Here is a 23,027-nt window from a genome sequence, read left to right on the forward strand (position 1 = left end):
TGCTACTCCTAGTTGATAGTTTATACTTGATAGTTCAAATGCGTAGTTGGTAGTTGGCAGTTCGTAACTTTTAAACTTTGCAACAATAATTAGCCTGCTTTTAAATTATGATACTGGTGGCACCAATACATATCTATAGCTGGCCTAAGATGGCAATATCATATTATATGTACACATCTAGGTAGGGAGGTAATATCAAGTCTAATCCCCATGCACCTATATTCCCGGATCCCATGCAGTAGGGAGTGGGGGGGGGGCAATATAGAAACAGGTTTTGCATGGCACTTTTATAAAACTTAGATTCTATTGAGGCCATTTAAAGTTGTGGTTAAAAGATTAGAGGCAGTGCAAGATCTATATAATTATACAACATTTGCTAACTGGCGTAGAAGATGTATAGTCTTTGCTGGCCTCAGACAGCACTAACGTGTGTCCAGTCCACTATACAATGTACATTAAGTAGGGCTTGCCCCAAGGCTTAGAGAAACAGAATAATTCCTGGCATTAGTTTGTTGCGAAGTTTAAAGGTCACGAACTCCCAACTGCCAACTACCAACTATATATATACCAACTACCAACTGCCAACTACCAACTACCAACTACCAACTGCCAACTAAGAGTAGCACTCTCAGGTCCACCGTATTCTAGTCATCTTTACTTGGATTTTAATTCGTGGATTTGCAATATAATGCTTCGTTCTCGAGTTATGCCTAGTTTTGCTTATACTTGGAATGCCATTGCAGTCTTTTCAGAAGAGCACATAGCCAAACTTGTTTACCGAGTGTTGCTACTCTACTTAGTAGTTAGCTCTGCACTAGAACGCTAGTTATATTGGTAGCTGCAAGAGTGAGAAGAGAGCTGCAAGGCTCTGCTGATGCAGCCATTAATTTTAGACTTGAACTTTTGGCATCGATCGTTTTTAACAACAGTCATGGTGGATCATTACCCACTCTTGAGTTTGCTAATGCAAAAATGTTCATCATAAATTATGATCTGAGTGTATAAAAGCGCTTTATGTACATAGCTTTGGCATATCCACCAAGGCATCAGCACCTGCGGTGCTTTCATTTTGTGTTATATTTTAAATCCACCATGTTTGCAGAGGTCAAAGTTTATTGTGTACCTACCCCACACACTGTGCAGAGGGAGTCTCAAGAGGAGGCTGGGCCTAACTTCTTCTTTGACCAGAGGGCTCTTGATTCAGCTCATCGCAAACAGAATAGACAACAGGACGGAGGACCCCCTGCAAAGAGACGACCCCCTCCCCAGCCCAGGGGGCCGTGCTGATTCTGTCTGGGGGGCAAGGAAGTGGAGAAACATCTCGTGGTCTCCATCGGAGATCATGTGAGATAGAGTGTGTTGTACTTGCTAATACTGCACATACAAAATACAATGTAGCTCACAAATAGCAGACCACTAACAGTTTGTATTGTATACCCTATATAGACGTACCTGGCTTTATCCAAGGGTGGGATGGTACCAGAGCATGTGCTGGTCCTACCCATCGGTCACTATGCAGCCTCCACTGACGCACCACCAGTGAGTTCATGTGCTGTGTGTACCACTGCTGTGTGTGTATAGTCATTGTTTGTATAGTGGAGAGTATGTTTCCATGCTCTGTGTGTACTATTTAGCAATCTGTAGTGGTCAGCCTGTAAGCAGGCCACCCTCTATAATACAGCCAGGTTAATGGGCCCCAAAGTCTCCATAGCATGTGTTTGGACCTGTGTTAGCAGACCACCTCTTTAGTACAGCCACTGTTGGTCTGCCCACTGTGTAAGCAGAGATCACTATACCATATATCATGCATGTACACTGTATGACCTGTGCTCTATTACTGTAGGAGGTTTTGGAGGAGCTTGGAAAGTTTAAGAGTACTCTGAGGAAGTACTTCAACAGCAAAGATCAGTCGTGTGTCATCTTCCAGAGAAACTACAAATCACAACATCTTCAACTACAGGTCAGTACCGTCAAGGCCGTATTATCATGTGATGTGATTGATACTGTATGGTTGGTGTGTTGAGATTAGGCTACAAGGTTTTGAGGGCAAACAGAGGAATGTGATTTCTCTTTTTATGGTTCAGGGACTCTTTCAGCTGCCATAACTTGAATTCTGTGTATTCAATTTCAACGGTTTTATGATTTTAGAAAGAGGCCATCTAAAAATGATCATGATGTCATTCCAAGTACCAATAACTATATAGATCTTTGAAATCTTATTGTGAGGTTATTAGCATTCGCAAACTTACATAATTATGTGGAAACATTGTATAAATACGGTACATGTTAGTGTGTGTATGGTAGATGTGTTGACTGATAGTTGTGTATGGTTAGTGTGTGATGGTAATGGTGGTCACTGTAGGTTATTCCTATGACCAAGATTCCATCTGATGCTCTGAGACAAGCCTTCATAGATTATGGGCGGAGTATGGGGGTGTGGCTTTGAGACTGTGCCCAGGGAAACACCACCCTCAGAGGTAACACACACACATCATAGCTGTACCATGTTCTACGTACCATTCTCTAAGCCTTTTAGTGATCAAAACTTCTCTTTGGTTTTGCTACACACACACACACACACACACACACCTTGCGTACCCACCCACCCCACGCACACCCCTCCTTACTCCCACTCACCCACACACACACACACAGCTTGCGTACACTGGTGTCCCATACTTCCTGGCAGAGTTTGATGATGGGGGAAATGTGTTCACAAGACCATTTTCTCACCAACTCACGCAGACAAACAACCAGATCACTGAATATAGGTTATAGTATGTTTCTACTACTGTGAGCTCATGAGGTAAACAGCACTCTCAAGTGAGTAGGTAAGAACATATCCGTGAGTCTCGTCACACCGACAATGCACACCTCTAACCTTTCTATTGCACACTCAGCAAATGTCTCTTCCACAAATCTGTCATCATACCTATCGAGTGAACACACAAACTGTTCTAGTTCCTGGAACAATACGTACGGACGTTTCTCTCTCCAATTTGGAAGGTAATTAAAAACCAATTAATGACATGTTGAATGCTTTTATTGGTTGCAATATCGGCTGCAGGGAGGTGTTGGCTGCTCCTCTCGTTCTGAATTTGCCCAATTGGATCTACTGGAAGTCGTACGTGTCTGGCAACAAAGGACGAGGAGACGAAAGCTATTCTAGAAATGAGGAAGAACTTTGAATTCTACCGTTATTAAAAACTGTCCAGTCTCGCTTTCACCTTCACTTTTGTAGATATTTCCATACAATGATTTCTTATATCCCACAGAGTGTGTTGTATGTATTGTTGCTAGGTCTTGTGCATTTGGTCATGTTTTGTGCTGTCGTTATAATACGAGCAATAATTATGTGACAAAATTAATTGTTGTCCATCAGTACGCAAGTACAATTCTCATGTAGTTCAATTGGTAATGATTTTAATTTGCAATCTACTGAAGCCTATCCGATTAATATTGAATACAATCATAATTACTATAAGCACATGCTTGTTCAATTCGTGCTTACTAACATGCTTCTGTTCATGCCAATTCATCACAGAATATGAATAATCTTAAGAACTTATTTTTTTTTAATAATTATACCTAAACACTCAAAAAATAGTTGCTGCGATACTAATTTTATACACGGTAGATTGTGTTTTCCCATTATTCAGTCCCCCAATCATAAGGCACTCTGTTGGAGACAGTGACACAGTGGCAGCGTATGCTATAGGAGATGGTGGATCACCAACGTAGAGCCAGGAGTCCATCGAGGATGAGTAGGCGTAGATCCTTTGAGTGGCTTTACCACTATCCAGTCCACCAACAGCAAAGAGGGTGTCGGATATCGTTACAGGGGAGGGCCGGTAAGACGGTGTGTTGGATATTGTATTCCAGACAGAGTCGGCTTTGTTGGCACTCCCATCATCCTGTCGGTCTGCTGAGATGAGCTTGTCGACTTGAGCAGCACACACCTTGTTTTGATTCTCGCCGTCATATCCCCCCATTAGGTACACTGTGTTGTTGTAGACAATTCCTCTTTGGTCATTACAAGCATACGGTAGTCTATCTGTCTCGCTCCACTGGGAGGTGCTGATGTTGTAGATCTCAACATTATCAGTGTAGGGACCATAGTCCAACACACCTCCTGCTACGACCAGATGTGTTGGGAGACTAACGACTGCTGGTGAACTCCTCGCTGTGGGCATGGGTGGGATCGTCCGTTTCCAGTTCCTTCCTTCATTAAACTCATGTACCACGTTGGATGCAGAGCTGGATGAATCCACACCGCCAACTGTTACCAGTTCACCTTTGACCTCTCCTAGACCAAAATAGCGTACAGGAAGTCTGGGCAGATTTGACCACACGTCTTGTGGCGGATCGTAACAGTGGACACAGTACTCGTCATCATCGTCATCACAGAGTCCTCCACCATAGTAGACCTTGCCATTGATAGTTACCGCTTGCCCACCAGCCATCTTCACTGGAGCCTCAGAGCACTGACTGTAGGACAACTGAACCTGTAGGGACTGGAGAATACAGAGAGTCAATAACTTGTGTGTTGCATGATTGTGTAGCTTGTAATTAAGAGCATTTGGAATGTATTACCATAGCAACAAAAAATATTATCAGTAATTGATCCTGTGGGACACAAATTATTCTAATTTGAGGGTTATTTATATAATAGTGATTATCATACTGCAACATAATATATTCACAGATTATACGCTAGCCGATTGATTCTTATTGCCGAGGCATCGCAAACAGAATTTTCAGAATACCGTATATGCTTGATCTGGAGCCGCGGCTACTAAATGTTTCATTTTGCTGGAAGAGGAGGCTACAATTCAAGAGGGGCCACTGTTCAAGAGCGGCGTTTATTAGCTCCAGATAATTTAGTTTGTCATCAAAAGTTGTTTTCACCTGCATAAACTTGAACTCTGCCATGAGAAAGTCTTTGTGAAGCACTAACAAGCTGCTACTCATAGCTACGTACATGTAGCTAGCTGCTAGTAATAATTTTTTTGGCTGCCACGTGCAGAAATGCTAGAGCCAAAGTTCACTGAGGCTACTATTTGAGAGCGGCTACTAAATGTTTCATTTTTCTAGCAAGGGAGGCTACTATTTGAGTGCGGCCTTTATACAAGAGCGGCCTCTGATCGAGCATATACGGTACCTTGGTGGAACGTTAATATACACAACAACTTCCATTCTAAACCTAGGCACTGCATAATGTACTTGGCGATCAATTGGAACATTCAACAGTTATCGTAAAAGACCTCGATTTACAGCGACCCTCTAAAATATGCGACACCCAATTATTTTTTAATGTCGTATTCTAAACATGTAAAGGTAAATGTAGCCACTCCCTAGCCTCGATTGTAGCCCACTGGAAAATCAGTGTTTTTAAGCGGCCTGAAATCAAGGCAAGTAGACTCTGTAAAGTTACCTCCAATTAGATGCGACCCTCTAAATATGCGACACCAGGACTTCAATATAAATTTTCAACCTCTGGCTTCGTAATTATTAAAAAGTGTCGCTTTAAATCGAGGTCTTACGGTGCTTACTTCTATTAGAGTGGTGATACAATAAGAGATATGACAGTCATGTTTAGGTGCAGTGGCGTAGGAAGCAATTTCTCAATGGGGGGGGGGGCTGTAGTTTTTTTAATGGATAAGTGTAAGGCTATCTACATAGTACAGCTTGGATAAGTCATCTCTACTTAGAAATATGGGGGGGGCTCGATCCAGCCACTGCACTTAGTGGTACAGTGTTGATGAGCTCACCTGTGGTTTGCTGGTCAGGTAGTCCTTGGTTTTGGTGAGTTGGTTGTTTAAACTCTGAATGGTGGTTTCCTTCTTCTGAAGGGATGTGTCCTTGGAGGCAAGCATCGAATCTTTGGAAAAAATAGTTGATACTTTATCAGCAATGGTCAAATCTTTGTCAGCAATAACTCTTTGCTCTTGTTCCACTTGTGCAGTGAGATTGGTGACATCTGTTTCCAGTTGAGCTATTTTCGTAGCTTTAGATACAAGCTCGTTGTGAGTGATGGCAATTTGTTGCTCCACCTCTTCAGTGAGTTGCTTACATCGAGTTTCTAACCTAGCGATGGTAGTATCTTTAGAATTCACCAGTGCATCTTTTGTGGCAGCCAATGATTCTTTGAGCTCCAATTCAACTCTGAGATCCTCTATCTCTACACTATGTTCAGTTACATGGTTGTCATTTTCGATTTTGAGCTGATCAGTTTCCACAGAGTGCACCAACTGCATACGCTCGATACTATTTTCATTTTCTTCCTCTTGTCGTTTTTTCTCCTCCGCCAGTGCCTTGATCTCTTCTGCTTTCTCCTGGATTGCCGAGTCCTTCCTCACAACCTCCTCCTCAAGCTCCCTCTTCTCTGTCAGTAGGGCACTCACTCGCTGGAGCATCTCCACTCTGTTCTCAAAGGAGGGAGGGTGTTCAAGTACCACACCCACCATCCGACCCACTATCTCCGCTGCTCTAGGCCTTCGCTGAGGGTTGTTGCTGAGACAGCGCATGATGAGGTCCATCAGAGGGTGGTTTGGGGAAATCTTTCGAAGAAAATGTTCACGTCGTTCAGCTTCCGTTACTGGTATCAGTCTGTCAGGATTAGCAGGATCGATTCGTGTCTGGCCAATCTTTGGTAGTGGCCACTCTGATGTGAAGGTGTGAATCATCATGATCCCAAAGGAGAACACATCCACACTGGTGTCGTAGTGGGGGTCGGCAATCATCACTTCGGGGGGCATGTACGCTGGGGTGCCAGGGGTCTCTGTCATTCGACTTACTTGAAGAGGGGTCAGGTTCAATATTCGAGCAACCCCTAGATCGGATATCTTGGCCGTCATGTTGGTGGACAAGAGGACATTGTTGGCTGAGAGGTCTCTGTGCACAATGACTGGTGTTTGGCCATGGAGGTAGACCAGGCCCAGTGAGACGTCGTGGAGGATGGAGAAGTTGATCTCATCGGGGAGAATACCGTAGCGCTCGAGACAGTTGGTCAAGTTGGTGGGGAGAAACTCCATGACTAGGATGGGGAACTGAGAGCCTTCCTCAAAACAGACTCCCAGAAACTGGACAATGTTGGGGTGTCTAGTTTGACTGAGCAGGTGACACTCCTCCAGATACCTTCGTGCTGCATGCCCGATTCCAGTCTCGTAGAGAACTCGGTAAAGCTTCTTGCCGGCACATTTCAGTCCTCGATACTCTAGCTCCATGACAACAGCATAGGAACCATGTCCAAACTCATTCTCAGTGATGCGAACTTGTCTCAGAGTGAACTGCTCGAAAGCTTGTGGATTTACAGCCATTGTCTTCGTTACTGTGTGAATAGAAAAGCATGCAATATTAAATAGGTAATCCAGCTGGATATATAACAAAAAAGAATCCTTTCACTATGTACGTCTAAAATAATAATAATTATTGCCAAGACTTGAAAAACAAAGCCATACAGAGAGTGAGGCTCAGGTTTACAGGACAGCTATTCAGTTGATCTTACCTGTACTGTATAGAAAGCTTGGTAGAGGTGAAGTTACAGAGAGATAGAGAGAGCTGTACAGTATGTGTAGTGGCCAACACAACGAAAAAGTCAAGAACGAGATACGCCCCCTTCTTTGTGCAAGCAAAAGGGAGCGTGGCTACTTGCAAGGTTTTGTGCATTATTTAGAATACCAACCAAGTCAAGGATGAAAATGTAAGGAGCTAGCTAGCTCTAGTGCAAGTGTACTCACCTAGATCTCCTTCTCCCCCTCACTCAGTCTGGTGTGTGGAGATGTGGAGGGTCACTTCAAGCAACTGTTTAGCAGAGTCCTGAGCATCCTCTCCAAGAACAAAGACTTTGAGGTAGCTACATACAATGGATGCACACACTCACTGCAGTGCCAGTGCATTTATTGTCCCTTTATGTAGCTGCTGTTGTGTGTTGGATCTTTCTTTAGCTCTGACTGCCAGGAGGAGTAGAGCAAGTATCGGGAGGGGGTGGAAACAGGTAATTAAACGATATTAAATCACCTATCCTCTGACATTTATTACACCCCCATGCACAGTGCCTCTACCGACGTTCATCCTTGGCCCGTGTTGGATTGAGCATGGCCAGTTCTATGGAGACTTGTCACGTGATGGAGGAGAGCTTTGCCCCAATGTCACATGTCTAGGTACAGTGTATGCATGTTTTTAACCACTCTATCAGTACACACATGAGTCACACTCCATTACAGGTCAGCGTGGAGTGTACAGTCCGTCCAGTGGTCTGAGGGTGGCCTATCTCAGTGGGAGCTACCAGGAGAGGACCTATCAGCATCAAGACAAGGGAGATAATCTATTGGTCAGTTCTCTTCCCAATCACCTGGAGAAGTTGTTGAACTAGTTTTTGTTTCTCTCTCTAGCGACTATATTTCACTGACTCTGATGTGTCCTGGCTGGAGGGTCAGTGCAGTGGAGAGGGCTACCGTGGAGTGGACATTCTCCTCACCTCTGATTGGCCTGGGGCAGTGGACAAGTTCACAGTGGCTCCTGTGAGACCTAGCTCCCAGTTATTGTAGGATGGACCAGTACCTTAATAATACCTTATGGTCATGCAGGACGGACTGGACCTGAGTGCAGTGGGGGCAAAGCCTCTGAGTAAACTGGCCATGTGTCTCAAGCCACGCTACCATTTTGCAGCTCTACACCAAACCTTCTATGAGAGAATACCGTGCAGGTATAGTACGACCATCCCTGTATTTTGATGTTTAGATGCCTGGTATTCTCAAACATTTTTTTTTGAAACGAGCGATGATTTCTTTATTTCTTTATTTTATTACTGTGTCCCTGAGTTTTGGGTGAGAGGGGGGATTTTTGCTGTTTTCGGTCCAACCCTACTGTTAGCACTACATACATGTAATTACGATTTAACGTATTGACAGGCGTTTTTCTAAATATCAGAAAATGAATGTGCATGATTTGACCAACACAACTACATGTAAAGTTTTGACCCTTTAAAATATAATTATACGTACATATTACATGTCCTCATCTTTATATCCCTACACAGTAATACCTCCACAACTTTTGATGCTAACTGTATTGTGCTTCATTTCATGAAGGAATCACAAAATCCTCCAAGGCAAGTCACATCATGTGACACGGTTCTTAGCTTTGGCTCAAGTGGGAAATCCAGACAAAAAGAAAAGAGTGAGTTGAAATCATTCTAGTCCCATTAGTATTACATGTTATTAATGATGACATCATCTTCATACCTGCAGTACCTGTATGCATTCTCTGTCACACCCATGAGCTCCATGGACGAGAAAGAGCTGACTCAGCAACCACCCACTGCCACCAACTGTCACTAAACTGAACTAGTCATATCTTTGGTAAAGAAAACTTCATAATGTCTAGCTATCGTTGAAGGGCCAATATACATGTACATTTGTAGATTGTCCAATTTTCCAAACACACACTTGCGTTATGTAGCACTCTGAGAGTCCTATCTCTAGATATCACCATTTGTGTTGTAGTTCATATTCATCATGTTTGCAGAGGTCAAAGTTTATTGTGTACCTACTCCCACACACACTGTGCAGAGGGAGTCTCAAGAGGAGGCTGGGCCTAACTTCTTCTTTGACCAGAGAGCTCTTGATTCCGCTCATCGCAAACAGAAGAGACAACAGGACAGAGGACCCCCTGCAAAGAGACGACCCCCTCCCCAGCCCAGGGGGCCGTGCTGGTTCTGTCTGGGGGGCAAGGAGGTGGAGAAACATCTCGTGGTCTCCATCGGAGATCATGTGAGATAGAGTGTGTTGTACTTGCTAATACTGCACTTACAAAATACAATGTAGCTCACAAATAGCAGACCACTAACAGTTTGTATTGTATACCCTATATAGACGTACCTGGCTTTATCCAAGGGTGGGATGGTACCAGAGCATGTGCTGGTCCTACCCATCGGTCACTATGCAGCCTCCACTGACGCACCACCAGTGAGTTCATGTGCTGTGTGTACCACTGCTGTGTGTGTATAGTCATTGTTTGTATTGTGGAGAGTATGTTTCCATGCTCTGTGTGTACTATTTAGCAGTCTGTAGTGTTCAGCCTGTAAGCAGGCCACCCTCTATAATACAGCCAGGTTAATGGGCCCCAAAGTCTCCATAGCATGTGTTTGGACCTGTGTTAGCAGACCACCTCTTTAGTACAGCCACTGTTGGTCTGCCCACTGTGTAAGCAGAGATCACTATACCATATATCATGCATGTACACTGTATGACCTGTGCTCTATTACTGTAGGAGGTTTTGGAGGAGCTTGGAAAGTTTAAGAGTGCTCTGAGGAAGTACTTCAACAGCAAAGATCAGTCGTGTGTCATCTTCCAGAGAAACTACAAATTACAGCATCTTCAACTACAGGTCAGTACCGTCAAGGCCGTATTATCATGTGATGTGATTGATACTGTATGGTTGGTGTGTTGAGATTAGGCTACAAGGTTTTGAGGGAAAACAGAGGAATGTGATTTCTCTTTTTATGGTTCAGGGACTCCTTCTAACTTGAATTCTGTGTATTCAGTTTCAACGGTTTTATGACTCCATACATGTCCACTGTTGCCTACAAGTGTCCGACAATCCTAACAGTCCGGAGGATCCTGTGCTTCCTAAGCTAATAAAAATGCATGCCAGTTCAGAGGATGCTCCGGAGGATCCTGTCTGGGATCCTCCTGTGTGTCCGGAGGATCCTGCATAGCTATATATACACCTGTGTCCATATATATATATACACCTGTGTCCGGAGGCAGGATCCTCCTGTGTGTCCGGAGAATCCTGCATAGCTATACATACACCTACACCTGTGTCCGGAGGATCCTGCATAGCTATACATACACACACCTGTGTCCGGAGGATCCTGCCTGAGATCCTCCTGTGTGTCCTGAGGATCCTGCATAGCTATACATATACCTACACCTGTGTCCGGAGGATCCTGCCTGGGATCCTCCTGTCCCGGGACTCCCACACGGGGATCCTCCGGACGCAGTGTATGTGCGTGCGTGCGTGCGGGAGTCCTGGGACTGTTTGGGGTGCATGGGATCCTCAGGACTAAACAACTAACGATGGGGCATCCCGGTACTATCAAGTATATGTGTCCCCCACTATATACAGCATGGTGAGACTGTCCTAGGATGTCCTATATAGTAGGACATCCCAGGTAGTGTCCCCCCAGGCGTAGGCAACACTGGACATCACTCGTTTTATGATTTAGAAATATAGGCCATCTAGCAAAGATCGTGATGTCATACAATATAGGTCTTTGAAATCTTATTTGTGAAGCCATTAGCATTCGTAAACTTACATAATTATGTGGAAACATTGTATAAATACGGTACATGTTAGTGTGTGTATGGTAGATGTGTTGACTGATAGTTGTGTATGGTTAGTGTGTGATGGTAATGGTGGTCACTGTAGGTTATTCCAGTGACCAAGATTCCATCTGATACTCTGAGACAAGCCTTCATAGATTATGGGTGGAGTATGGGGGTGTGGCTTGAGACTGTGCCCAGGGAAACACCACCCTCAGAGGTAACACACACACATCATAGCTGTACCATGTTCTACGTATCATTCTCTAAGCCTTTTATAGCCTCGATTCCAGGCCGATTAAAATACGGCCTGGTACCTATTGCATGGTGATAGTGCGCATGCGCTAGTTTATTCACCAGACTCATCTATTTTCTATCTATGTACATCAGCTTAGTTTTGCGTTGTTTCAGAAGGCTTTCACACTAGTCTAAAGTCAGAAGAGGCTCTCATCTACCTCTATGACAGTTGTATGGTCAGGATGTCTTACATTGGATCTGTACAGTCTATGGGAAGTGTATGTTGCCTCTTAACTTCTACTTGCGAAGACAACCCGGCTATAGGACCATCCTAGATATAGTAGACACACACACACATACCCTCCTCCCCCATACACACGCCACACACACACACGCACACACACACACACACACACACACACACACACACACACACGCACACACCCACACCCACACACACACACACACACACACACACGCACACACACACACACACGCACACACACACACACACACACACACACGCACACACACACGCACACACACGCACACACACACACACGCACACACACACACACGCACACACACACACACACACACACACACACACACACACACACACACAGCTTGCGTACACTGGTGTCCCATAAATCTTGGCATAGTTTGATGATGGGGAAATGTGTTCACAAGACCATTTTCTCACCAACTCACGCAGACAAACAACCAGATCACTGAATATAGGTTATAGTATGTTTCTACTACTGTGAGCTCACGAGGTAAACAGCACTCTCAAGTGAGTAGGTAAGAACATATCCGTGAGTCTCGTCACACCGACAATGCACACCTCTAACCTTTCTATTGCATACTCAGCAAATGTCTCTTCCACAAATCTGTCATCATACCTATCGAGTGAACACACAAACTGTTCTAGTTCCTGGAACAATACGTACGGACGTTTCTCTCTCCAATTTGGAAGGTAATTAAAAACCAATTAATGACATGTTGAATGCTTTTATTGGTTGCAATAATTATCGTCTGCAGGGAGGTGTTGGCTGCTCCTCTCGTTCTGAATCTGCCCAATCGGATAAACTGGAAGTCGTGTCTGGCAACAAAGGACGAGGAGACGAAAGCTGCTCTAGAAATGAGAAAGAACTTTAAACCATAATTATTATTTTGATTTCACTGACAACGATGATTTTTATTTTCACTTTTACTTTTGTATAAGGGATGTTTTGTGTATTAGCTATAGTTGTCAATAATAATTATGGTTGGCCATATATATTATATAGTTATAGGAGTGCAGATCAATATCAGTGGGCAATTATTTTCCTTGTCCCAATGTTGTATTAGAATGCTGTCCATGAGCTGGAGGAGGGTAGTTATGCTGACATTGCAATAGTCAATAAGGGGGAGGGGCTGGTTGCATGCTATACACACATTATATACCTCTACTTATACTGTAACCTCTACTAGTAATTAGTACCATGCAAGCTAGTATAACATGTTTCACTCTAGAAAACAATTATCATGAAAATTTGGGTTATTTATAATTTTATAATTATACCAAAACAATTAAGAAATAGTTGTTGCAGTTCTAATTTTATACACAGTAGATTGTTTTCCTCCTTTGTTCCCTCCCCCAATCATAAGGCACTCTGATGGAGACAGTGACACAGTGGCAGCGAATGCTATAGGAGATGGTAGATTACCAACGTAGAGCCAGGAGTCCATCGAGGACAAGTAGGCGTAGATCCTTTGAGTGGCTTTACCACTATCCGCTCCACCAGCAGCAAAGAGGGTGTCGGATATCGTTACAGGGGAGGGCCGGTAAGACGGTGTATTGGATATTGTATTCCAGACAGAGTCGGCTTTGTTGGCACTCCCATCATCCTGTCGGTCTGTTGAGATGAGCTTGTTGACTTGAGCAGCACACACCTTGTTTAGATTCTTGCCGTCAAATCCCCCCATTAGGTACACTGTGTTGTTGTAGACAATTCCTCTGTGGTCATAACAAGCATATGGTAGTCTGTCTGTCTCGCTCCACTGGGAGGTGCTGATGTTGTAGATCTCAACGTTATCAGTGTAGTCAGTATAGCCCAACCCACCTCCTGCTACGATCAGATGTGTTTGGAGACTAACGACTGCTGGTGAATGCCTCGCTGTGGGCATGGGTGGGATCGTCCGTTTCCAGTTCCTTCCTTTGTTAAACACATGTACCACATTGGATGTAGAGTTGGGGGAATCCATACCGCCAACTGCTACCAATTCACCTTTGACCTCTCCTAGACCAAAACAGTATACAGGAAGTCTGGACAGAGTTGACCAGACGTCTTGTGGTGGATTGTAACAGTGGACACGGTAGTCGTCATCATCATCGCTAACACAATTTCCTCCACCATAGTAGACCTTGCCATTGATGGTTACCGCTTGCCCAATAGACCTCTTCACTGGAGCTTCAGAGCACTGACTGTAGGACAACTGAACCTGTAGGGACTGGAGAATACAGAGAGTCAATAACTTGTGTTGCATGTAATGAATGATTGTCTATTAATTAAGGGAATTTGGAATGTAACCCTAATCACATGTTAATGCCAGACGATAAGGTTACGAGGTTACCATAGCAACAAAACCAGTATCGATCCTGTGGGACACAAACTATTCTAATTTGACTCTTATATTGGAGTGGTGATTAGTATACTGTAACAGAATGATCACAATTGGGTACACGGCTAATTAGCTATAGAATTAATTGTACACATAGACATACATGTACGGATAGCTTCGAGGCTGAGATTGTACACATAGATTACAAGCCACACTATAATACACAACAACTGTCATTCTAATTATCGAGGCATCACAAAAAAATGATTTGGCGTTCAACAACAGTAAGCTTTAGACTTGGCACTAGCTTCTATTAGGGTGGCAATAGGAGATATGCCTGTGGCTCACTACAATGGGAACAGTAAGTAAGTGATGTACTAACTAAAGGTAGAATCAATTGAACACATAGCCTGGATTACACACTGCATTACAACACAGTTGTTCATGCATGGCCATCAATTCATTAGCTTTAGACTTGGCACTTCTATTAGGGTAGCGATATAATAAGAGATATGAGAGTATCATATTTTAGATGTGTGCACTTAGTGGTACAGTGTTGATGAGCTCACCTGTGGTTTGCTGGTCAGGTAGTCTCTGGTTTTGGTCAGTTGGTCGTTTAAACTCTGCATGGTGGTTTTATTCTTCTGAAGGGAAGTGTCTTTGGAGGCAAGCATCGAATCTTTGTGAGCGATAGTCGTATCTTTATGAGCGAATAGAGTTTTTTTCTGCTTGCTTTTGTTCCACTTGTGCAGTGAGATTGGATACATCTGTTTCCAGTTGAGTTATTTTCGTAGCTTTAGATGCAAGCTCGTTTTGAGTGTAGTTGACGTTGGCAATTTGTTGCTCCACCTCTTCAGTGAGTTGCTTACATCGAGTTTCTACCTCAGTTATCCTAGCATCTTTGGAGACAATAAATGCATCTTTTGTGTTCACAATTGTCTCTTGATCTTCGAGTTGACCTTTAAGATTTTCAATCTCCAATTTAAACTGATCAGTTTCCACAGAGTGCACAAACTGCATACGCTTGACAGTGTTTTCACTTTCTTCCTCTTGCTCCGCCAGTGCCTCGTTCTCTCCTGCTTTCTCCTGGATTGCCGAGTCCTTCCTCACAACCTCTTCCTCAAGCTCCCTCTTCTCTGTCAGTAGGGCACTCACTCGCTGGAGCATCTCCACTCTGTTCTCAAAGGAGGGAGGGTGTTCAAGTACCACACCCACCATCCGACCCACTATCTCCGCTGCTCTAGGCCTTTGCTGAGGGTTGTTGCTGAGACAGCGCATGATGAGGTCCATCAGAGGGTGGTCTGGGGAAATCTTTTGAAGAAACTCTTCACGTCGTTCAGCTTCTGTCACTGGTATCAAACCATTGGGATTGGTAGGATCGATTCTGGTGGGGCCAATACTTGGTAGTGGCCACTCTGCTGTGAAGGTGTGAATCATCATGATTCCAAAGGAGAACACATCCACACTGGTGTTGTAGTAGGGGTTGGCAACCATCACTTCGGGGGGCATGTACGCTGGGGTACCAGGGGTCTCCGTCATTCGACTCACTTGAAGGGGGGTCAGGTTCAATATTCGAGCAACCCCTAGATCGGATATCTTGGCCGTCATGTTGGTGGACAAGAGGACATTGTTGGCTGAGAGGTCTCTGTGCACAATGACTGGTGTTTGGCCATGGAGGTAGACCAGGCCCAGTGAGACGTCATGGAGGATAGAGAAGTTGATCTCATCGGAGAGAATACCGTAGCGCTCGAGACAGCTGGTCAAGTTGGTGGGGAGGAACTCCATGACTAGGATGGGGAACTGAGAGCCTTCCTCAAAACAGACTCCCAGAAACTGGACAATGTTGGGGTGCCTAGTTTGACTGAGCAGGTGACACTCCTCCAGATACCTTCGTGCTGCATGCCCGATTCCAGTCTCGTAGAGAACTCGGTAAAGCTTCTTGCCGGCACATTTCAGTCCTCGATACTCTAGCTCCATGACAACAGCATAGGAACCATGTCCAAACTCATTCTCAGTGATGCGAATTTGTCTCAGAGTGAACTGCTCGAAAGCTTGTGGATTTACAGCCATTGTCTTGGTTACTGTGTGAATAGAAAAGCATGCAATATGAAAAAGGTGATCCAGCTATATATTAAAAAGTGAAGTTATAACGATTATGTCTTCTTTTAATGGATACTGTGGAATAATAATAGGCAATCCAATTGAAATAGAAGCAAGTAACAAAAAAAATCCTTTGGCTATGACCTGTGTTATATTGCCAATGTATAGGCCCAGGCTTTAATACAAGAACACATGCAGTTATGGTATGTATATAAAAGCTATTCAGTTGATCTCACCTGTACTGTATAGAAAGCTTGATAGAGGTGAAGTTTATGGAGCTAGAAAGCTAGCTGTAGTGGCCAACAGAACGAGAAGGTCAAGAACAAGCGAAAGAGGAAAGATTTTGTTTACTTGTGCAAAGCAAAAGGGGTGTGGCTTGTACAAGGTTTTGTGCATTATTTAGGATACCAACCAAGTCAAGGATGAAAATGTAAGGAGCTAGCTAGCTCTAGTGCAAGTGTACTCACCTAGATCTCCTTCTCCCCCTCACTCAGTCTGGTGTGTGGAGATGTGGAGGGTCACTTCAAGCAACTGTTTAGCAGAGTCCAGAGCATCCTCTCCAAGAACAAAGACTTTGAGGTAGCTACATACAATGGATGCACACACTCACTGCAGTTCCAGTGCTATTATTGTCCCTTTATGTAGCTGCTGTTGTGTGTTGGATCTTTCTTTAGCTCTGGCTGCCAGGAGGAGTGGAGCAAGTATCGGGAGGGGGTGGAAACAGGTAATTAAACGATATTAAATCACCTTCCTCTGACATTTATTACACCCCCATGCACAGTGCCTCTACCGACGTTCATCCTTGGCCCGTGTTGGACTGAGCATGGCCAGTTCTATGGAGACTTGTCACGTGATGGAGGAGAGCTTTGCCCCAATGTCACATGTCTAGGTACAGTGTATGCATGTTGTTAACCACTCTATCAGTACACACATGAGTCACACTCCATTACAGGTCAGCGTGGAGTGTACAGTGCGTCCAGTGGTCTGAGGGTGGCCTATCTCAGTGGGAGCTACCAGGGGAGGACCTATCAGCATCAAGACAAGGGAGATAATCTATTGGTCAGTTCTCTTCTCAATCACCTGGAGAAGTTGTTGAACTAGTTTTTGTTTCTCCCTCTAGCGACCATATTTCACTGACTCTGATGTGTCCTGGCTGGAGGGTGAGTGCAGTGGAGAGGGCTACCGTGGAGTGGACATTCTCCTCACCTCTGATTGGCCCGGGGCAGTGGACAAGTTCACAGTGGCTCCTGTGAGACCTAGCTCCCAGTTATTGTAGGATGGACCAGTACCTTAATAATACCTTATGCTCATGCAGGACGGACTGGACCTGAGTGCAGTGGGGGCAAAGCCTCTGAGTAAACTGGCCATGTGTCTCAAGCCACGCTACCATTTTGCAGCTCTACACCAAACCTTCTATGAGAGAATACCGTACAGGTACAGTACAACCATCCCTGTATTATTAGAGTACTAGAGTCTGCTTCTGTTGATTTTCTGAGTTCGTTCAAGTCCCAAATTTAGAACAGGAAATCAGGCTGAAAATAAGTATATATTTTTTATTCACAGAAATCAGAATTATGATTTAACCAACGGAACTAAAGTTTTGACCGTTCATTATAATTATACGTACATGTTACATGTCCTCATCTTTAACTCCCTACACAGTAATACCTCCACAACTTTTGATGCTAACTGTATTGTGCTTCATTTCATGCAGGAATCACAAAATCCTCCAAGGCAAGCCACATCATGTGACACGATTCTTGGCTTTGGCTCAAGTGGGAAATCCAGACAAGAAGAAAAGAGTGAGTTGAAATCATTCTAGTTATTAATGATGTCATCATCTTCATACCTGCAGTATCTGTATGCATTCTCTGTCACACCCATGAGCTCCATGGACGAGAAAGAGCTGACTCAGCAACCACCCACTGCCACCAACTGTCCCTACACTGAACTAGTCAAATCTTTGGTAAGGAAACTATTATCCTATAATGTCTAGCTATCGTTGAAGGGCCAATATACATGTACATTGCAGTGTAGTAGTAACAGTTAAAAGGTTGAAGGGGCCACTTGGTTGGTGCAAAACACCACCCAAGTGGGACTGCCCCTGGCCTGGAGTGCAGGTAATTTGAGGCAGGAAGCCACACCTTCTCATTGTGACATCATAATTAGCTGCGGCCTAGCTACAAGCTTATTAGCTCTGAACAAGAACTAAAGACTATATAATAATTATTTTGCACTCTCAAAACCCACACACACTACAGCAGTTCAAAATAAAACATGTATTATCATTCAGAAACGTCCAAAAACTTCTTTCATTCTGATTACAACTTTCTCCTTGTCAATAATTATTGGTTATTTAGAACACCTATCCAACTCAGGAAGCTCTGAAGTTAAGGGGGCCACTGCATTGTCCAATTTTCCAAGCAAAAACTTGCGTTATGTAGCACTCTGAGAGTCCTACATGTATCTCTAGATATCACCATTATTTTGTGTTGTAGTTCAAATCCACCATGTTTGCAGAGGTCAAAGTTTATTGTGTACCTACTCCCACACACTGTGCAGAGTGAGTCTCAAGAGGAGACTGGGCCTAACTTCTTCTTTGATCAGAGGACTCTTGATTCAGCTCATCGCAAACAGAAGAGACAACAGGACGGAGGACCCCCTGCAAAGAGACGACCCCCTCCCCAGCCCAGGGGGCCGTGCTGGTTCTGTCTGGGAGGCAAGGAAGTGGAGAAACATCTCGTGGTCTCCATCGGAGATCATGTGAGATAGAGTGTGTTGTACTTGCTAATACTGCACATACAAAATACAATGTAGCTCACAAATAGCAGACCACTAACAGTTTGTATTGTATACCCTATATAGACGTACCTGGCTTTATCCAAGGGTGGGATGGTACCAGAGCATGTGCTGGTCCTACCCATCGGTCACTATGCAGCCTCCACTGACGCACCACCAGTGAGTTCATGTGCTGTGTGTACCACTGCTGTGTGTGTATAGTCATTGTTTGTATTGTGGAGAGTATGTTTCCATGCTCTGTGTGTACTATTTAGCAGTCTGTAGTGGTCAGCCTGTAAGCAGACCACCCTCTATAATACAGCCAGGTTAATGGGCCCCAAAGTCTCCATAGCATGTGTTTGGACCTGTGTTAGCAGACCACCTCTTTAGTACAGCCACTGTTGGTCTGCCCACTGTGTAAGCAGAGATCACTATACCATATATCATGCATGTACACTGTATGACCTGTGCTCTATTACTGTAGGAGGTTTTGGAGGAGCTTGGAAAGTTTAAGAGTGCTCTGAGGAAGTACTTCAACAGCAAAGATCAGTCGTGTGTCATCTTCGAGAGAAACTACAAATCACAACATCTTCAACTACAGGTCAGTACCGTCAAGGCCGTATAGAGAAGTGGTCGATACGCCCTCGGTATACTGGATAGAATTATGGTCTGATGTAGTTTTTGACATAATCGTATATGATGTACTATAGCGTCTTTTTTCGACAATAATGGGAATTATGGCCTATTCGTAATGTGTTGACTGATAGTTGTGTATGGTAATGGTGGTCACTGTAGGTTATTCCAGTGCCCAAGATTCCATCTGATGCTCTGAGACAAGCCTTCATAGATTATGGGCGGAGTATGGGGGTGGGGCTTGAGACTGTGCCCAGGGAAACACCACCCTCAGAGGTAACACACACACATACACATCATAGTCTTTTAGTGAGCGATACTTCTCTTGCCAGAATCTATTGGTTTTGCTACACACACACACACACACACACACACACACACACACACACACACACACACACACACACACACACACACACATAGCTTGCGTACACTGGTGTCCCATACTTCCTGGCAGAGTTTGATGATGGGGGAAATGTGTTCACAAGAATAAAAGGACGTTTCTCTCTCCAATTTGGAAGGTAATTTAGTTAACAACATTTTCAATGCTTTTATTGGTTGCAATATCGTCTGCAGGGAGGTGTTGGCTGCTCCTCTCGTTCTGAATCTGCCCAATCGGATCAACTGGAAGTCGTGTATGGCAACAAAGGACGAGGAAACGAAAGCTGCTCTAGAAATGAGAAAGAATTTTGAACCATTTGATTTCACCGCTGACAAGGATGATTAATTCCAGTCTAACTTTCCCTACTCCATGCAATCATTTATTCTCTCATGCATGCTATTATTTTTGTGATGTACAGTTTGATATGGGGCTCACACAGTACAGGGCAAGGAGCATGCACTTCCAAGAAAATTAAGGGGTGGAGTGCTGCATGCATGCATGGGTTGTGCAATTATAATTATAAGGTCCCCATGCATGTACATGTATGCAGGCCTGCATGGGATCATGTGATACACCTGTTGTATATTTTATATGCATGAGTATGCAATGATTTTTATTCACTTGCATGTGTTCGGAACTGCTGAAGCCTGTGTGCATGTATATACGTCCTGCATGTCCATTGTTACAACCATAATATTAATATAATTATATATTATAGCTGGTCAAGAATTCAACAGAAAATGATAACTGGCACATTAAAGTGCACATAAATAAGAATAACATGAATTATGACTGGGGAGATGAACAAGATCGAGTATAAATAATCGTAAGTATAGTGACAGACAGAGGGATCATCATCTGTGCACAGACACGGAGTGTTTGCTGAGAGTTAATGATCTCTCCCATTTATCCTTGTAGAGCTGGTACACTTTCATAGTTGCACGAGCATCTTGTACCTGCATGTGGTTGTGTGTGTGTGTGTGTGTGTGTGTGTGTGTGTGTGTGTGTGTGTGTGTGTGTGTGTGTGTGGTTGTGTGTGTGTGTGTGGTTGTGTGTGTGGGGGTGTGTGTGTGTGTGTGGGGGGGGGGGGGGTCAGTTAAAACTACATGCATGACATTGTGTGTACATGTATTATTAGGGCTCATTAATAATTATACCGGTACACTGTAAATAATAAGCATAATATTATTATACTGAAAAGTGCCAACACTGGAAAGTGCTGCTCACGGAATCGTGCTCTCTTTTCTGTATGCTCTCATTAAGAAATCTCTTTGCCAGGTTCTTCAGAGAGGGGTTCCGGCCCTGCAGTCACAAAACATGCACATTGCAGTAGCAAGTCACATGATCATTAACTTGCTGCTCACCCCAAACATTTCTTTGAATGGCTTGTACGTTGAAGTGTCTCGCACACTCTCCAGCGGGTGTTGAAGATGGAGAGCCTGAGGGGACAATAACAATCCATCAACACCAGCAGGCACAGCCTAATACAGAGCTAGGCCTAAATTGTTTATTCTATACAGCAACACTATGTGTTCCATTAGGAAATCCTATAATTATGTATACAGCATGACAATTGGTTGTTCTATATACAAAACCTTTACTGCCTTTGAAGCCTGGCCCATATATAGTTACTTAAGAGCTCTTGTAGAGTCGTACTAGATACCTGAAAGTCGTTCCTGATTGCGTGTCCGACCACAGTCTTTCCTGCCAGTACTGCGGCCACCTCCGTCTGCACTTGTGAGAAGGACGGTGCTGTACGAGGGAAACAAGGGAATGATTACATTATAATTATTATTATGTGCGCAGAATATTCGATGTGGTGGCTTTTTCAATCAATTAACACATTTTCCTCTTTTATGTAGAAAATGAGGCCTAAGAGTTTATTTTTTGTTGACCAGTGTGGGCACATTACTGGTATTTTGTGAGCATTATTTGGCAACACAGGGACACAAGGAAGCACACACATTATAAGGAATGTAGACGGTAGCATCACTTACCACCGATAAGGTTACGGGGTCTGATACCACTCCATCTGGTACGGTAATCCGTCACCTTGTTCGTCGGGGCAACATATTTATCGAGGATGACATTACCACAGTGATCGACGATGGAACACCTAGCGAGCATGCTGATTCGACCCTTCTCCCCACCACCCACCATCTCACAGTCCAGCGCTATACATTTATCAACGGCTGTGCTGTGTGTGTGGTGGAGGTGTGTGTGTGTGTGTAGTGTGTGTGTGGAGGGGGAGTTATTGAAATGCAAATACACAGAATCACTGACGGTACAATTATAATATTCATACCGTTAGATTAGTCACAAACATAGCTAGATTACATAAACACATTAGAGCAATAACAATGAAACGGTGTAGCCAGCTAATGTACCTTGTTGTTGGAGGTGTGTCAACATATGTTAGTACGATAGGGTCAGTCGATGAACCCTGACCTTTAGCTTTGGTGGAGCGCGACTTGGGAGGCAGCGATGACTTTCGACCTGACGACAGTCCGAGTGTCTGTAAGGAATAGTAACCGTATCTTATCCAGTAATAACAGCCTCTAGTGGCAGATTTGCTAAACCTAGAGGAGTCCGTGTGTATACAGGTAGGTACTACAGGAATGATGTTGGATACACACACAGGATGTTGGAAATGCCCTATTACAGTTACATGTACATGTATATACGGTACAACTCAGTGCCGGGTATCCAACATGGTCCCAATACAGTACACCCATCATCCCACTGTAGTACCTGTGATAGTGATTTCCAATTCTCGGAGTATTTTATATCTCCAGTGTTTTGAGGAAGAGCAGCTCCAGTTTTGAGCAAATCACTCTGCGTCAGTCCAGAAACCTTCTTTTTCTTCCTCCCGTCCAACCATTTCCTTTTTTTCTTCTTACTGAACAAGGGGCCGGGGATAGCTATAGATTCAGAAGACATTGCTAGCTAAATATATTTAATGG

The 23,027-nt window shown here is 43.9% G+C and overlaps 6 protein-coding genes, 1 long non-coding RNA gene and 2 pseudogenes across 7 annotated transcripts; 5 read left to right on the forward strand and 4 right to left on the reverse strand.

The window, feature by feature from the left end:
* Positions 1–589: 589 nt before the first annotated feature.
* On the forward strand, positions 590–3,301 carry LOC135333358 (CWF19-like protein 1; annotated as a pseudogene).
* A 10-nt stretch (positions 3,302–3,311) lies between these two features.
* On the reverse strand, positions 3,312–7,609 carry LOC135333285 (influenza virus NS1A-binding protein homolog). Its single transcript, XM_064528212.1, has 3 exons — positions 7,508–7,609; positions 5,772–7,330; positions 3,312–4,514 (listed from the first exon to the last, which is right to left on the reverse strand). Exons 2-3 carry the CDS (start codon positions 7,317–7,319, stop codon positions 3,597–3,599), a joined length of 2,466 nt encoding a protein of 821 aa, XP_064384282.1. The 5' UTR covers positions 7,320–7,330; positions 7,508–7,609; the 3' UTR covers positions 3,312–3,596.
* Positions 7,610–7,694: 85 nt separating this feature from the next.
* Positions 7,695–8,386, forward strand: LOC135333374 (CWF19-like protein 1 homolog; annotated as a pseudogene).
* Positions 8,387–9,884: 1,498 nt separating this feature from the next.
* Positions 9,885–12,931, forward strand: LOC135333394 (uncharacterized). The gene is made up of 3 exons (XR_010393861.1): positions 9,885–10,389; positions 11,437–12,543; positions 12,609–12,931. It is a non-coding gene; the product is annotated as an uncharacterized LOC135333394 (long non-coding RNA).
* A 208-nt stretch (positions 12,932–13,139) lies between these two features.
* Positions 13,140–14,845, reverse strand: LOC135333084 (kelch-like protein 33). The gene is made up of 2 exons (XM_064528012.1): positions 14,741–14,845; positions 13,140–14,060 (listed from the first exon to the last, which is right to left on the reverse strand). Exons 1-2 carry the CDS (start codon positions 14,843–14,845, stop codon positions 13,140–13,142), a joined length of 1,026 nt encoding a protein of 341 aa, XP_064384082.1.
* On the reverse strand, positions 13,513–16,639 carry LOC135333327 (probable serine/threonine-protein kinase drkC). The gene is made up of 3 exons (XM_064528296.1): positions 16,508–16,639; positions 14,741–16,252; positions 13,513–14,060 (listed from the first exon to the last, which is right to left on the reverse strand). Exon 2 carries the CDS (start codon positions 16,239–16,241, stop codon positions 14,874–14,876), a length of 1,368 nt encoding a protein of 455 aa, XP_064384366.1. The 5' UTR covers positions 16,242–16,252; positions 16,508–16,639; the 3' UTR covers positions 13,513–14,060; positions 14,741–14,873.
* Positions 16,640–16,693: 54 nt separating this feature from the next.
* On the forward strand, positions 16,694–17,742 carry LOC135333085 (CWF19-like protein 1). Its single transcript, XM_064528013.1, has 7 exons — positions 16,694–16,701; positions 16,766–16,850; positions 16,917–16,995; positions 17,053–17,160; positions 17,224–17,330; positions 17,392–17,520; positions 17,587–17,742. The coding sequence occupies exons 1-7, from the start codon at positions 16,694–16,696 to the stop codon at positions 17,740–17,742; spliced, it is 672 nt and encodes a 223-aa protein (XP_064384083.1).
* A 191-nt stretch (positions 17,743–17,933) lies between these two features.
* On the forward strand, positions 17,934–20,502 carry LOC135333379 (CWF19-like protein 1). Its single transcript, XM_064528359.1, has 8 exons — positions 17,934–18,073; positions 18,127–18,237; positions 18,834–19,034; positions 19,137–19,229; positions 19,534–19,650; positions 19,845–19,958; positions 20,106–20,203; positions 20,259–20,502. Exons 1-8 carry the CDS (start codon positions 17,954–17,956, stop codon positions 20,407–20,409), a joined length of 1,005 nt encoding a protein of 334 aa, XP_064384429.1. The 5' UTR covers positions 17,934–17,953; the 3' UTR covers positions 20,410–20,502.
* Positions 20,503–20,755: 253 nt separating this feature from the next.
* LOC135333346 (RNA exonuclease 4-like) lies at positions 20,756–23,024 on the reverse strand. Its single transcript, XM_064528324.1, has 7 exons — positions 22,816–23,024; positions 22,452–22,579; positions 22,062–22,261; positions 21,728–21,816; positions 21,429–21,503; positions 21,292–21,366; positions 20,756–21,020 (listed from the first exon to the last, which is right to left on the reverse strand). Exons 1-7 carry the CDS (start codon positions 23,002–23,004, stop codon positions 20,919–20,921), a joined length of 858 nt encoding a protein of 285 aa, XP_064384394.1. The 5' UTR covers positions 23,005–23,024; the 3' UTR covers positions 20,756–20,918.
* Between the last annotated feature and the right edge of the window lie 3 nt (positions 23,025–23,027).

Source organism: Halichondria panicea, chromosome 3 (genome assembly GCF_963675165.1).
Source record: "Halichondria panicea chromosome 3, odHalPani1.1, whole genome shotgun sequence".
NCBI classification, from domain to species: domain Eukaryota; kingdom Metazoa; phylum Porifera; class Demospongiae; order Suberitida; family Halichondriidae; genus Halichondria; species Halichondria panicea.